This window comes from Gnatocerus cornutus, chromosome 3, assembly GCF_029298725.1.
Source record: "Gnatocerus cornutus isolate USDA-ARS CGAHR chromosome 3, icGnaCorn1.1, whole genome shotgun sequence".
NCBI classification, from domain to species: domain Eukaryota; kingdom Metazoa; phylum Arthropoda; class Insecta; order Coleoptera; family Tenebrionidae; genus Gnatocerus; species Gnatocerus cornutus.
In genome coordinates this window covers 1,509,542-1,524,466 of record NC_142235.1, presented here as the reverse complement: position 1 = coordinate 1,524,466, position 14,925 = coordinate 1,509,542, and the positions used below count along the sequence as shown (strand labels likewise).

Here is a 14,925-nt window from a genome sequence, read left to right as displayed (position 1 = left end):
ACCGACGATGGCCAGAGGTATTGCGAGGGGTTTGTTTTAATTGCTAGGATACCCAAAGTAGAGAGTCCTGTTGTCCATTTGTCAAGCTGACATTACGGTTCTGTTGCCTATAAAATTAGAATAGCCTTTTATTTCTCCTTCATTCTACCTATGCAAAAGCTTTCGGGATTGACTGTCAGTTTTTCGTCCTTTATTCACTTTTATAAAGGTTAATTTTGATTAACACGGGCATGTTGCACTTTATGGACACCAGAAATCGTTAATTAACATCGACAAAGCGACAATTTCACTAATTAAGACTTTTGTTACAATCTAAAGCGGGCCAAAGGACAGATGTCATTTGTGACACAAGATGTTGACAGATGGGTGTAAACGTAGTTCCCAACTTTGACGTAATGAAATTGAAAACTAACTTGATAAAACAGCATTTTTTTCTCAAATTTTGAAGACAATTTGCATTGAATCAAAAATAACAACTGAGATATTTTTAACACATATTGAAAAAAAATTAAATTAGGGGTTGATATCACAAACCCTTACAATTAAATAAAAATTAAATTTTTAAGGCGTCGCGACGCCAAAACTATTGGTGATAAAAAACAAATTTTTGCGTCAGCTTCTAGAGCTTTGTCAACTGTGAGCGTATGCAAATTTTCAAAATTTTATCTTTAAAATTAAAGACGATTTTGGGGGTGGACACAAGTATTGCCGGACCCTGTAAATGTGATAAAAATATTTCAATTGACTTTTTTAATTGTACGCAAATTGTGTTTAAAATTGTAGAAAAAATGCTGTTTTATCAGTAAGCATAGTAAGAACTTATTTTTCAAAACTCAATAACGTGAAATTGTTTTTTTTTTTTGGGAAACCTAATAATGTGTAAATTATTATATTGTGTAAAATTATTGTTTATTCATTGGAAAAGCTCTTGCGAAAACACTGTGTCCGAATAGTTGAGCTAAAGTTGAGCTAAGTTGAACAAAGTATCGGTTTTTTTAATTCCCTGTACAAAATGATAATATGTAGTCATTAAGGCAGTAAACCTTCATATTAATCCTGACATTGTAAATGATTCGCGATGGCAGAGAGCAAGAGTATCTTCACTCGAGAGATTTATTTATTCCAGAAATGAATACAATTTTTTTTAGAAGAAAAGTGAATTTAAAGTTCTTAAAAATAACTCCCCAAGTTAGATTTTTAATTTATTACGTCAAAACTGGAAACTAATGGCCTGATTTCATGTTGAAATTAGAATTGCGTCTTAGCAATCCCAATCAAACTGTTGCTACCTTAGCAACTGCGTCAACGCAATTTTGCGCCACTGATTTGAAATCGGGCCCTAAGTTCTTATTTTTTAATGTAAATAATTAACTATTTCTATTTAGTATCCAAAAGGTGCAACAATCAACGTTAATCAAAACTGACCTTTATACCATAGAATGAAGTGACTTGTAAAAATTTGATGTTAAACGTAGTTGCCACTGACGTAACTGATGTACTTATATGATTTTTTGAACTGTTTGCCATTGTAAATTAAAATAATTAAAAGCAAATAATAATCTAATCTAAAGAACAAAAATTGGCCTTCAACGATAAACACTCTCTCTCTCTCTCTGTAATAAACAGCAAGTTTGATAAAAGCTACTGACCAACTTTAATCGACAAAACTCTAGAAATTTAAAAAAGTACATTCATTTACAAGTCGAGGACAGTCAAAAACAAGTATCCAAAGATTGCAAGAATTTAAATATTTTTTTCATATTATTTATTATATATTTATTTATGTTTTCCGAAACACATTTTTAATTGCTTTTGGATGATTTGAAGTTTTGGGTTTTACAATCTTTTCTTGAAATGAAAATTATGGTGTTAGCTTCGACATTTTTCAAAACAAAACGTCTTATTGGTAACATATAAAATCCACCGGTAGCAAGTAATGATTAGCTTATTAGAGACGAGGATTTTCATGTAAAATTCGTACAATTAAAGACACAAGCGGATACAGGTTTTTAAAAAAATAGTTTTTTGCATAATATCATTAAACGCCAATTTTACTTTTCCTGAGTGGTTCTGGCTTAAAAAATATTAACCAATATAGAAATATAGAAATGATAATTGAAAATGTTAAAATTGTTAAAAATCAATTAGGGAAGTATTTCTATTGACTAGCGGGATGTATTATTCTGAAGAGTTAATTTTTAAATTACAGAAAACAGCGTAAAAAGGCCCTCATTTGTCAGGTAAAAGGTTTGGTTAAAAAAAATTAAATGCGTTTTTCTCAAATAAAAATAATAAAATAATAAGTAATTTTAAAATTTCCCCGGCGACCAGTGAGGAAAAATTTCGGACCACATTTACGAAAATTACATTTTTCAATTAAAAAAACTTTCTTCCATTACGTACTATGGGAACTGCAATTTTGATACATACATTTTTCATTAATTGGAAAAAAAATTACGTCCGTTAAATTTTTGCTTTCTAGAACCAGAAATTTGACGGACTCAAAACGCAGAGAAACTCAAATCCTAATATTTTCAACTCATCTTTGGTTCAACACGAATTTATTGTTCCAACCGCTGGGTTTCTCAGGAAATGTGCAGGTCAAGCGACCGTTTCCATAAAGTTTATGATCCGCTCATTACCAAATCCTCGGTAATCCCTTTTGGCAGCTGTCAATCAAAAGTGTTGTTAAAGTTGCATACTTTTCAAACACGAAATTTTCGGGCAGGCTCGTAGACCCTTATGGCATATCACTTAAGCTGTTTTGCGATGTATTATATTAGATTTAAGTGAAACTTTTACCTTGACAATCGAGATAGATGTGAAATTTTTTTGACGTTTAAAAAAACAGCAATTTATTGTATGAGTATCTGCATCTACATTTCTTTTTCGATTGTTTATATTTTGTTGGCCAAAAAAATATCCGAAAATGCTTTTGGAAGTCTTTGTGTTGCTGCAACTCGGTTTTAAAATAGCTTTTTTCGAATTTGCCGCTTTAATAGGTCCATTAGAGTACTCAATTTGGAGTCGTTTATAGGTATCTATAAAAGAACTCAAAGTAGGAAATTTTGTTTTTTAAGAATTGGCAGAACTAATTAGTCTGGCTGTCACCTGTCTCCTGTCAAGTTCTTGGTCAATTTGGTTTTTACGATTTGTGTTTAATAAATTGCTGCGTGAATAAAAATGAACTGTCCTTTGCGGCCAACAATAATTGTACCTATATTAAATATAATAGATATGAATACTGGCTGTGAGGTTAGGTTACGTTATGTCAAAATTCAGTGACAGTGAAACTCAATAAATGTCAAATTTTAAATTAAATTTGAAAATCAAGTGGCAAGTCGTGGTTACAAAACCATTACCAATCGTGTAACACGAAAACTCTTAGAATTCTAAAATTTAATTTTATTATTAAAAAAGGGGTGCAAATTCGAAAAAATAGTATAAAGCACTTGTTTTATAATGGCATTGGTGCACTCGTTCCATACAAAACTCGCCTACGGCTCGTTTTGTACACCGGGACCTCGTGCACCAAATTGGCCATTATAAAACACGTTCTTTAATATACTATTATTAGCCTTACGATCCTAATAACTATTGAACATCAGTCATAATAATAACTATGAAGCTCAAAAAACATCCAATTTTTATAATTTTTTTGTCACTTTTTTGTCACTAATGAAACTTATACTTTTTGACGCTACATGGAGACACGCTATTTAAATTAGTACTTCTCTATAAATTTAGTGTCATTTTAATTACTGTTCACACTTTAAGCACAAATTAGAACACGTTCACTTGACTTGCCAAAATTTGTAAGTCCCCGCACTAGATCGCATTTGGATTGACTTTACAGTTTGAACGCGGATTAAACATCGATCTAATCTAATCAGTAATTTCCTTTAATTTTTTAGTTATCAAACAAAATAACAATTTTTGTACTAGGCAAGTTATAACTCTCATTAATACGTTAATCCAACCTTTCGCCAATTTGGCTGTTCCACTAATCCGAACATTTTTTCAGGCCACGTGTGCACAAGTCAATTTTAATCCAATTTTGAAATTAGCTAAAATCCAAGCAGTTTTTTCGACCAAATGAATTTCAAATTACACATTTGAAGTTTAAAATCACTGGCGTCGATGATAGAAGAAGAAACTGTGCTGCAATTTTGTTTAAAAAAAAAGAAGAAAAAACATTTTTTTAACGTGAGGAACCTGAAGATCTGAGACAATTGGGAAAATAACACAATCTTGTAGCAGTATAATTAAACATATTGATAATTTGTTGTCCCCTGAGCTAAATAGCCTCAATTTTCAGTGTTCCACTAAAGGCCCAAAGAAATATTTGCTGCATTTGCCCTCATCCTCCGTCAAAAAGAAGTCTCTCCCGTGTTTAACAAACTCCCTCATGGTAACAACCCCATCTCTATCATCATCCAAGCATTTGAACGCCAAAGAAGCGTGGTCTTCATCCAAACCCAGACAAGTATAAAACAATTTAAATTCTTTTTCGGAAATCTCCCCAGACCGGTCTTTATCAACAGCCTAGAAAATCAGTAGTGACAACCGTCTAGTCCCAAACTAAAATTACCCTAAACAGATACGGAAGGAACGAGTGCGCCCGCCTGACCAACTTCCTGTCGTTGATGACGTGGTGCATGTCTTCGAGGAACTGCTCGACGGTAACCAGGTTGTAAGGACTTACAGGACCCCAACGCTTCTCCCACAGGTTCTAAAAAATTCAAAAAAATGTTTGAACGAAGGAAACTCTGGAAGGGAGGAGACCTGGAGGAGATTCCGGAACTCTTCAGTGTGCTTGTCGCTCAAATGTCCCAGTTCAATGAATCTTTCCGCTAGAAGCTTGAAGTCGTCGTAGGAAATGACGCCGTCTTTGTTGACGTCGAGGATTCCGTGGAAAGTCCTGATTTTTTGGCGCCAGAAAAGGGATTCTCCCTAAAGAAAAAAATGTAATAAAGTTATGGTATGTGAGAGGGAGATTACCCTGTGACCGAGGGGTTCCAAGTCGCTGTCTGATTCCGATTCGGAAGATTTGTATGTTCTGATCTTCTTGGTTTTTTGGTGGTGGTCGGAGCCTGTCGTGTAGACGAAGCGAGGTATCACAGATGTCATGGTTTGAGGAATGGTCTAAAAATAAATCGAAGTCAAGAATTAAATTTTTTAGAACACTCTGTATGTGGGGTATTCCATACCAAATCTACCACTTTTGACCCCGACTCTTTTTGATTTGGCTGAAAGTTTCTTATCTTTTTCTACTCTTTAAAAAAACGTTTTCAGAATTTTTTCAATGTTTTGTTTCTAACCCAAAAAAAGTTATGAATTTTTCCAAAAAATGGTTGTAAAATTTTTAAATTACTATAACTTGTAAGACGTCAAAAATTAAGACGAAGGTAACAACATTAATGTGAATAAACCTCCCCGCTAACATATGTTTTACTTGACCTTGACTGATTGGTTCCCTTTAACTTATTTGAGGGAAATATCTTTAGTATGCTGGTGGTCGTGATTACGTGCGCTTGGGCGTCTGTGTCGTACCCGTCAGGGTCGTACTGGCCCATTACGGAGTTGTTGCTCTACGTCGTTCTGAGCAAGTGTATTCCTCAGTGTTAACCCTTTCCTTCAGGGGCTTTGGCCCCTGGCAGACTCGTGTAAGTTGGAATGGCAAAGCGAGTATAATTCACTATGCTATAAAACCCTTGGCAGACATCTAGATGTAATTCTTGAGCACTGGGTCTCCCCTGGGGGGGGAGGTCCAGGTGAGGCAGACTTTAGCTCATGTAATGGAGAATCCGGAAGGGTTCTCGTGGGCACACAATGCAAATGACGAGAATGTACGGCGGACGTGTTGGAGGGGTCCCCGTGTCCTGTCGCTGGGACGCCGCTTAGTACATGGGTGTGATGGGGATGTGCCCCATCACCTTGGTGGCTGGAACTCTCACACACATCGTGAGTTGATGCCGCGGGCTGTATATCCCCGAACTATACACCTTTCAGCGATTATGTCGTTGACCAGAAGGTCATCTCCAGAGGGTTAACAGATGGCAACAGTTCGGGCCTAGCATCGCCTGGGGCAAGGGGGTGGAACACCCCTGGTGAGTGTACCTTTCTTTCCTATCCATAATTACAGATAAACAGGTGTTGTTATCTTTTGTTTCGAGTCAATCAATGTGGGCCCAATTCTGGTGAGTCCGGTCCTGACTAAATGTACCGATAGGGTGGTTCAGATGTCTGGTGAGTCGATTAGTAGTTTTGATTGGCCATAGCTAGTACCTGTTAATTAATTTGCGATAATCAACGACATCGAGACCAGTAATGGTCTCACAAACTTTTTAAAAAATTAACTTATTGGGACTTTTTTTCAAAATTTTTGTTTTGAAATGTAGTTTTCAGAAAATTTTCGCCTTTTTTTGAGAAAATAATTATTTGTGTACCAAGAACAATAAGTGTTTCTTTTTTGGCCGAGGCCCGAAATAAGGCAAGGGCAAAATGGCACTTTTTGCCCGTGACATCAATTAATTTACAAGTTAATTAATTTTTATTTATGATTTATTGATTTAATCATTTATAATAACTGAATAATTATAAATATTTATGAATCCTTCAGAAAAGTTCATATTTTCTTTATTTACATTTGCCGTTTCGGCATGTGTAGCTTCACAGTTTGTATGAATTAGGTTTGATGTGCATTTTGATGATGTTGCAGCAGCATTGCTAGACATGTTGATTTTCAATAATTCAACACGTTTTTGTTGCACTTTACAGTAGTTTGTCGATTTGATTTTCCCCAAATAATTATAAAATTTTTGGTAATGTCAGTATCTTGATGTAATATGCAAAACTATGGATAGATGGCGCCACCACAGATCAGCCAAAAATGTTTGCGGCCAGAAAAGACTTACTTTTAGGCCGCTTTTGAGGTCTAAAAATTCCATTTTCAGTTTAGGTCGCCTAAAAACGTTATTTTCTCGAAGTCCTCCAATTTTTATGTTTTATTTTATTTTCTTATCGAAAACTTCAATTAATTCTGCGATCATTCCCGCATATCCCAAAGTGAGCCGATTTTTTTTCTATTTTTTTTATTCAATTAAAAAAATTGTTAATTTTCTTTTTTTTTTAAGTTATACAATAAAATTATTGCAATTAAACGATTTTACAGGATTGTATACTTAATTTATAGTTTCATTCTTTCATAACAACTACGATTCAAATTTAATACATTAATTAGATCGATAAGCTAGTGGATAACAATTTTAGACTTATCTACAGCCAGTTTACTAGACCCAGGCGAATATGTTTTATGTTATAAGTCTACGGCTCCTTAATATTGTGAACACAAAATATGAACGCAAAATATTACTTTAAACGCCAGAGAAGAAAGTAATAAATGATTTGGTGCATTATTTTTAAAATCATTGAATTTTAATTACGTTTATCCAACATAAATCCTAGTCATTACATTTGTAAAATACAACTATAAATTAGGTATATAACCATGTAAAATCGTTTAATTGCATTTATTTTAATGTATAAACAAAACTTTAAAAAACAAATAAATTTGAAAAAAAAATTAATTTTTTTTAAATTCAATGAATTCAATAAATTTAAAAAATAGAAAAAAAAGTCGGTCCACTCTAGGATACGCAGAAATAATTGTAGAATAATTAAAGTTATTTTTAATAAAATAAAATAAAAAATAAAAAATGGCGAACTTCGAGAAAATGACAGTTTTTCTCAAGAAAATTCCATTGAATTTATCATCTTAATGTTTTTTCTGAAAACACATTTCAAAATAAAAATTGTCAAGAAAAAAACGTCTCAATAACTAAATTTGAAAATTTTTTTTTTAAATTTGAAAAGCTATAGCTATTTGACACTCTTGTATCAATAGATGAAACTATTGTATCAAGTCCTTTATTCTGACATTATGTTTATTTTCATTTTTATTCCCTTGTTTCTTCTGATTGCATTTGTCTTCCACATTAAATTTTTCTACATTCTTTACCATTTATTGCCAATTTTTCTGTCTCATGCCTCTTCTTTTCATTTTTCCCCTATCTTTATTGAATTTTCCTCGTTATGACATTCTACGAGATGCTTCATTTTGCTTTCCATTTTCCATACTTGAATTGTGTCTCTCATTTTATGAATTTTTAAATTCCATCAAGTCCTTTATTCTGCCATTTTTTTTATTTTCATTTTTACTTCCCCGTTTCATCAAAATTGTTTCTTCTGATTGAATTTCTTCTTCAATTGCATTGAAATTTTCGACATTCTTTGCCATTTATTGCCATTTCACATTTTTCTTCCATTCTTTTGATTTCTGTCTCATTTCTGCTTTATATTTGCCATTCTAAAATTTTTCTTTTATTCCACTGTTTTACCGGAAGACTTATTTCTGCTAATTGGATTTCTGTCTTATTTCCACTTAATTTTTTCTATTTTCCCATTTCTATTAAATTTTCGTTCTTATCTCCATTTTCCATTTTAATTTTTATCTTTGCTTTTGCCTCACCATTTTACCAGAAGTTTTATTTCTTTCTGTTAATTGGATTTCTGTCGCATTTCTATTGAATTTCTTCCATTGTCCATTCTATTATGCAATTTTACCATTTTTGTCTCATTTTTATAGAATTTTCGTTCTTATCTCCATTTCTTATGGCATTCTTCACTTGCCATTTTGCTCATTTTCTTTTTTATCTTTTCTTTTGCCACACCTTTTACCAAAAGATTTCTTTCTGTTAATTGGATTTTTGCCCCATTTCCAGTTAATTCCAGTCTTCGATGTTCTTTATCAGCCATTTTACCATTTTTTTTATGTTAAGAACAAAAATTTGAAAAAATTCAGAGAACTGTCTTTCACAAGGTAGAAAAAGGGTCAAAAGTGGTCGATTTAGTAAAAAATACCCATACGTAAAAAATTGTACTTTGTGCTCTAAATCAAAAACTTTGTTGTTTTGTTGTAAAAAATACAAAAATCCAGTTCCTTAATTATGTTTTAATAAATCCATTGTGCAACCGCCGGTGAAAACCTTGACCCGAATCTCCTCCGAATTTCAATTTCTACCTGTGTCAATCACCCCAAAGACACCAAAACAAACCGAATAAACGCAATCTCAGTGTTTACAAAACAAACAGAAACACGTGTAAGCACCACCCGACAAAGAAAATCAAAGATAAACAAAAATATTTGTGTTATTGCGTGCACGCGTGCACACGCATGCAACTGCACGTACTATCTCGGAAGTACCACATCTAAATTAATTCCAATTAAGCGGTACTTACAACATTTCGGTGTATTTTCGGAGCTGCACTTTTCAAAAAGACACTTCTTGTGCTTCTGATGGCACCCCTGAGTGCGGAAAACGCCATGGTAACAGTGAAAGTGGCCGTTTTCGGTCTGGGTACTCTCTTCTAATGGTTAACAGGTCAAACTGAGCCGAAAATGCAGTCCGAATAATCATCAACTTGTCTTTTTCCCGATTGGAGTTTCTCTCTTACTCTTATTGTTTAGGACGGTTCTTCGGGTCTTTTCGAGGAATGTACGATTAGGTTGATGGTTTCTTGTGTTTACGGTTTGATACGGCAAATTCGGGTTTGCTTTGTGATAATGGTAATTGATAAGTCATCGGTGATTTGAAATAAATTGGAAATTAATGGAAGTTTTTGAGGGGCGGAAGGGTGTAAAAAATATGAAACACGGCCGTGTGTTTCGATGATCCAAAATTTATAACTGTCGATAATAATACAAACAGTTACGAAAGATATGAAAATTATAACAATAAATTTCAGTTTCGAAGCAACTATACATCGGTCTCACTCGCCTCACTTCTGGGTAGGCAATTAAATTTCTAACTTATTACTTGCGATTTTTTCCACATTTGTAAAATAATAATAATATAATGTATCAGTTTTGAAAGGATTGCAGAATGCTGCTGCATCAGTTCATTTTGCATTTTCGGATTGTCCCATTATTGCTCTTTCAAACTAAAGCTCTATCAAATTGGTGTGATGTGTCAATAATTTTTTTAAAACCATTACTAGAATGAGTAAAGTCAATTTTGCATGAATACTGGAGAGCAGAGAATAATAAAAAAAAGAAATGCAAGAAAAAAATAGAAAACAGAAAAAAAACATAAAAAGTTGACTAAAACAAAAACAAAAAAATCCCACTAAAGCCATTTCTTTACAATTTCGGGTAACATAAATGACATATCGTCGTTTAAGCGGCAACATCCGCAACCTCAGTTGTGAAAATATTTTGTTAGTACTTTGACTCAGATGAATTTCTCGCGGGAAACTTACTGGTGGAAATTATTTTGTGTATTACTGAATAGATCTATCCTTAAGCTAAAATTTGATATCAAATAGTCATTCAGAAAAATTATTTACACTGACGAAAAGACAGTTTTTTTGCGCTTCCGTGTGACTTTGTAAAAATTGAGATTGCGGTAGTTGCCGCTTAGACGACGATATTGGTTTCAGTTTTATTAATATTGCATCACAAAATTTTTCATCTTTGAAAAAACTAGTTACTAGTTTTGAGTCGTGTATTAACTCTCCCAAATTGCAAAATTTTATAGCAGAAGACACAGATTTTAATTTTTTCAGGATCAAGCAAAAAATTCCCAGATCCTTCACTAAAATTCTTAATTTTGGTAATTTTGGTGCTACGGCTATCAAATTTGGGCAAGTTAGTATTTCTAAGTCGTATATTGACTCTACCAAATTACAAAATTGTGGCACAAGAGACACAAAAGTTAAAAATTTTTATTTTTGAGACCAATCAAGAAGTTTCCACAATCTCCAAAAAAAAATCGTAATTTTGGTAATTTTTGTATTACAGCTATGATGCTATGAAATTTAGAACAGTTACTAGTTTTAAGTTGTGTTTTGACTTTGTCAAATTGCAAAATTGTAGAGCAAAAGACAAGGATTTTAGGAGTTTTTGTTTTGAGACCAAGCAAAAAGTTCCTAGATCGTTTACTAAAATTCGTAATTTTGGTAATTATAGGGCTACTGGTATGAAATTAGGGGAAATTACTAATTTAGAGTTGTATATTAACTTTATTAAATTACAAAATTGTGGAGCAAAAGACACATATTTTAAGAATTTTTATTTTTGGAACTAAGCAAAAATTGTTCACATTCTTCACTAAAATTTCTAACTTTGGTAATTGTAGTGCTACAAATATGAAATGTGGAAAGTTACTAATTTAAAGTTGTATATTAACTCCAACAAATTGCAAAATTTTAGAACAAAAGACACAGATTTTAGAAATTTTTACTTTTGAGACCAAGCAAAAAATTTTTCACATTCTTCACTAAAATTTCTAACTTTGGTAATTTTAGTGCTACAAATATAATTTGGGAAAGTTACTAATTTAAAGTTGTATATTAACTCCATCAAATTGCAAAATTTTAGAACAAAAGACACAGATTTTAGAAATTTTTACTTTTGAGATCAAGCAAAAAGTTCCCAGATCCTTTACTAAAATTCGTAATTTTGGTAATTTACGGGCTACTCGTATGAAATTTAGGAAAATTACTAATTTAGAGTTGGATAATAACTCTGTTAAATTACAAAAGTTTTGTGGAGCGCAAAACACACATTTTAAGAATTTTTATTTTTGGAACCAAGCAAAAAGTTTCCACATTTTTCACTAAAATTCGTAACTTTGGTAATTTTAGCGCTACAACTATAAAATTTGGGGAAGTTACTAATTTAGAATTGTGTATTAACTCCACCAAATTGCAAAATTTTAGAACAAAAGACACAGATTTTAGGAATTTTTACTTTTGAAACCAAGCAAAAAAGATCCCAGATCTTTCTCGAAAATTCGTAATATTGGTAATTTTAGTGCTACAACTATGAAATTTTTAAAGTGAGTAAGTTAATTTTGCTTTGATTTTGGAGAGCAGTGAATAATGAAAAAAATGCAAGAAAAAATAAAGATATACAAAAAAAAACAATACAAAAAAAGGATAAAAAGTTTACTAAAACAAAAAATCCCACTTTCACTATTTCGGGTAATATAAATGACATGTCTTTTAGTTTTATTAATATCGCATCACGAAATTCTGAAGCCTAAACTATGAAGAAACAGTATTTTCTTTTCGTTTTACGAAGAAAATAGATTCCATTTGCGGGATAAGACGAGGGCATCATCAAATTGGGAATCAAGAGTGGATAACGCCTATACTTTTCTAAAATGTTTTTTTTTTCAATAATTTATAACGTCAAAGCAATGATTTTCATGATTTTTAATTTAATAATGCACCATCTTTCGCTCGTAGATCGAACTGCATTCATTAATAAAGTTAGTTAAAAGTTATTTGACCATAACTATATTGTAAATGAACAAATCGCTACCCAAAAGAAAATAATTACGTAGCAATAACTTTTATTTTTACACTGAGGGTCGTCTTTGCCTGAGGCGAAAGAAAATGACAGACACCATTCCGAAATCACCAAAATTTCAAAAGTTTAAACAAAACTACAGCCGCCCTAATTAATAAATTGACTTTTTTCTTGCGCCAATCGGTTTGTTTTGAAAATGTGCAGCGTTGTTACTAAGACAAACTTTAATAGAGAAAAATATAACTTTCTAAAATCGAAAAAAAAAAATTTATAAAACCAAGATCTAAATCTCCTAAGGATACGTCACTACAATTTTTTGCTCTCTTTCAAACACAAAAAAACGCATCTAAATAGCTCTTTTCGTTTTCGTGCAATTTTGTACGAACTTTTACATTGAAACGTCCTACCTTCAAATATGGACGGTTTAGTTGAAAAGAAAGAAACGAAACCATTGTTTGGTTTTAGTTATCTTGCATTAACGATTTATATCTAATTTCTCATTGGGGATTAATTTCATCCTTATTGATTTGAAGTAGTCTTTTACTTCGTCTAAATTTATACTACCTTGACTCGTCTGTTTCTTTAATAAATCGAATATTTAGATAATTTCTATAAAATCTTGTACTGGTAAATTATTGTTAATGTGGAATTGCTTATTAATTCCAAATCTGAAGTCCATTTTGCTCTATCAGGTCCAGATTCAGAGATATTATTGATGAATAATTGTTTAATTGTTTAAGTTACAAATTAACATTTTTTTAAATCTTTAAAAGTTACCAAAACGTATTTTTTTTATAAAAATCACTCCATAATCTTTGTCATGAAACTTATAAATGGCAAGACACAATAACTTGTTTAATATCGCTTTAGAAAGCAGAGATTTCAACCTTCATAAAGACGTATGACAATAAAAAATCTCAAAGTATACTTTTCCAAGTTGAGACTCGTTATTATGGCCCTGCAATAACGATTACCGCAAACATTAGCAGTGGTTTCGAGGTTGTAAAGAACCCTGTCATAAATTAGTTCTTAGGTAGTCCGAGAGGTCTCAAACCAGGACCGGGCTGCAATTTTTTTTTGCTTTTTTCCTTTCATTTTAAAATTGAGTAAATAAAATAAATCCCTGATTGGTATAATTTGTATATTAAAACAAAAAACAAAAAAAAAACAAACAATTGAAACAATTAATCGGAATCATAATCACTCACAGACTCATCGCTATCTTCTTCTAAATTAATTACAAAAGGTCTTAAAATTTGGCGACACAAAAGTATTCTCTACATCGACAATATGCTTTTTCCAAGTTTCCGACGTTATATCTGCAGCTTCTTGGGGGATTAAATTTACAACTTTTGAGCTTAGCGTCGGGAAAGTATTTTTTCTTCTTCCAGCAACATTTTTGATGATTTTTTTAGCATTATTATTATTAAAATTATTAAGTAACGAATATATATTAGAACATAATTACTTACTCAACCAAACTTGAAAGGGTGTTAAAGGAGTTTTTAAAAAGACTGTTTTAGTAAAATCATAACCAGAAACACAAACAAACAAACAGAACGCAACCGAACACCAAAAAAAAGCTCCTTACTGCACTGAGTTCGAACGAGAAATAAACTTCTGCGTGAAAATAGAAAGTTTGCTCAAGACTACCTGATTAACCCTTAAAACCTGCCCTTATTAGGATTTACCAACGGGTTGAGGAGACGAGAGGAGAAAGTTTCTAAGATTATTTGAATATATTTAGTTTAAGCAAACTTTTGTTACCTGGCAGATGTCATTAAATTATAATCTGTCCAAAATCTTTTTTTCCAAATTTTTCACCAAATGTTGCCCTTGTGCTTGGCTACAGAAATTGAGATAAACTAACTCTTGTAATAGTACAGTTTCAGATACAGAAAATTGTTGGATCAAATCTTGGTGTTGACAAAATTTTTTTTATCAAAAATACAATTTACATATTTCCAAACACCAAATTTCGTCAAAAAATGTTGACGCGTGTTTTGATAGCAATCCTACCATTACCAGAGCGATGATTAAACAGTTTAATCTAATTTAAAACTAATTTTATCCTTATCCAATGTACAGCATCATTACGCTAATTAGCAAACTTTTGTCAAATTATCATTGGACACATCAACAGCATTTAAATCATGACAAAAAAAGTTTTGATCGAATTGGCTTATGATAGGTATGTATAGTTTACTATTACGAACAGAGTTGGCACCAAAAGCACTGTTGGGTCCGGTGCGGTCCTGGTCGAACCCTAGTGATGAGTTGCAACCACAATTTATGGTCTGCATTGTAGAGCCATTTAACTTTCGTACCCTCATAAAAACGAGTCTCAACTTGGAAAAGTATACCAATGAGTTCCTTGCAAAAAAGTGCCAAAAAATTTTTAAAACCCGTTCATTTTTCGAAACTTTCATCAGTTTTTCTCAAATATATTGGCAAACGCGATCTCTCCAGGCAACTTCTAAGGTTCTAATTTAAAGTTATCGAGAAAAATGTAAAGAAAACCTAAAAATAATCTTGAAAGTCTAAAGAAT

General features: G+C 32.3%; 1 protein-coding gene across 1 annotated transcript; it reads right to left on the bottom strand.

Annotated features, from left to right (window-relative positions):
• Positions 1 to 3,321: 3,321 nt before the first annotated feature.
• CBP (sarcoplasmic calcium-binding protein) lies at positions 3,322 to 9,534 on the bottom strand. The gene is made up of 5 exons (XM_088032163.1): positions 9,301 to 9,534; positions 5,002 to 5,145; positions 4,786 to 4,953; positions 4,592 to 4,732; positions 3,322 to 4,545 (listed from the first exon to the last, which is right to left on the bottom strand). The coding sequence occupies exons 1-5, from the start codon at positions 9,385 to 9,387 to the stop codon at positions 4,315 to 4,317; spliced, it is 771 nt and encodes a 256-aa protein (XP_087888289.1). The 5' UTR covers positions 9,388 to 9,534; the 3' UTR covers positions 3,322 to 4,314.
• Between the last annotated feature and the right edge of the window lie 5,391 nt (positions 9,535 to 14,925).

What these genes read in the sequence shown, in the direction of transcription:
- CBP (XM_088032163.1), bottom strand. Translation starts at nt 9,387, where the DNA reads ATGGCGTTTTCCGCACTCAGGGGTGCCATCAGAAGCACAAGAAGTGTC. An exon ending in TGGAACCCCTCGGTCACAGG is followed by an intron (nt 4,954 to 5,001) that starts GTAATCTCCCTC and finishes TTTTTTCTTTAG; the next exon opens with GGAGAATCCCTTTTCTGGCG. An exon ending in TCCTTCCGTATCTGTTTAGG is followed by an intron (nt 4,546 to 4,591) that starts GTAATTTTAGTT and finishes CTGATTTTCTAG; the next exon opens with GCTGTTGATAAAGACCGGTC.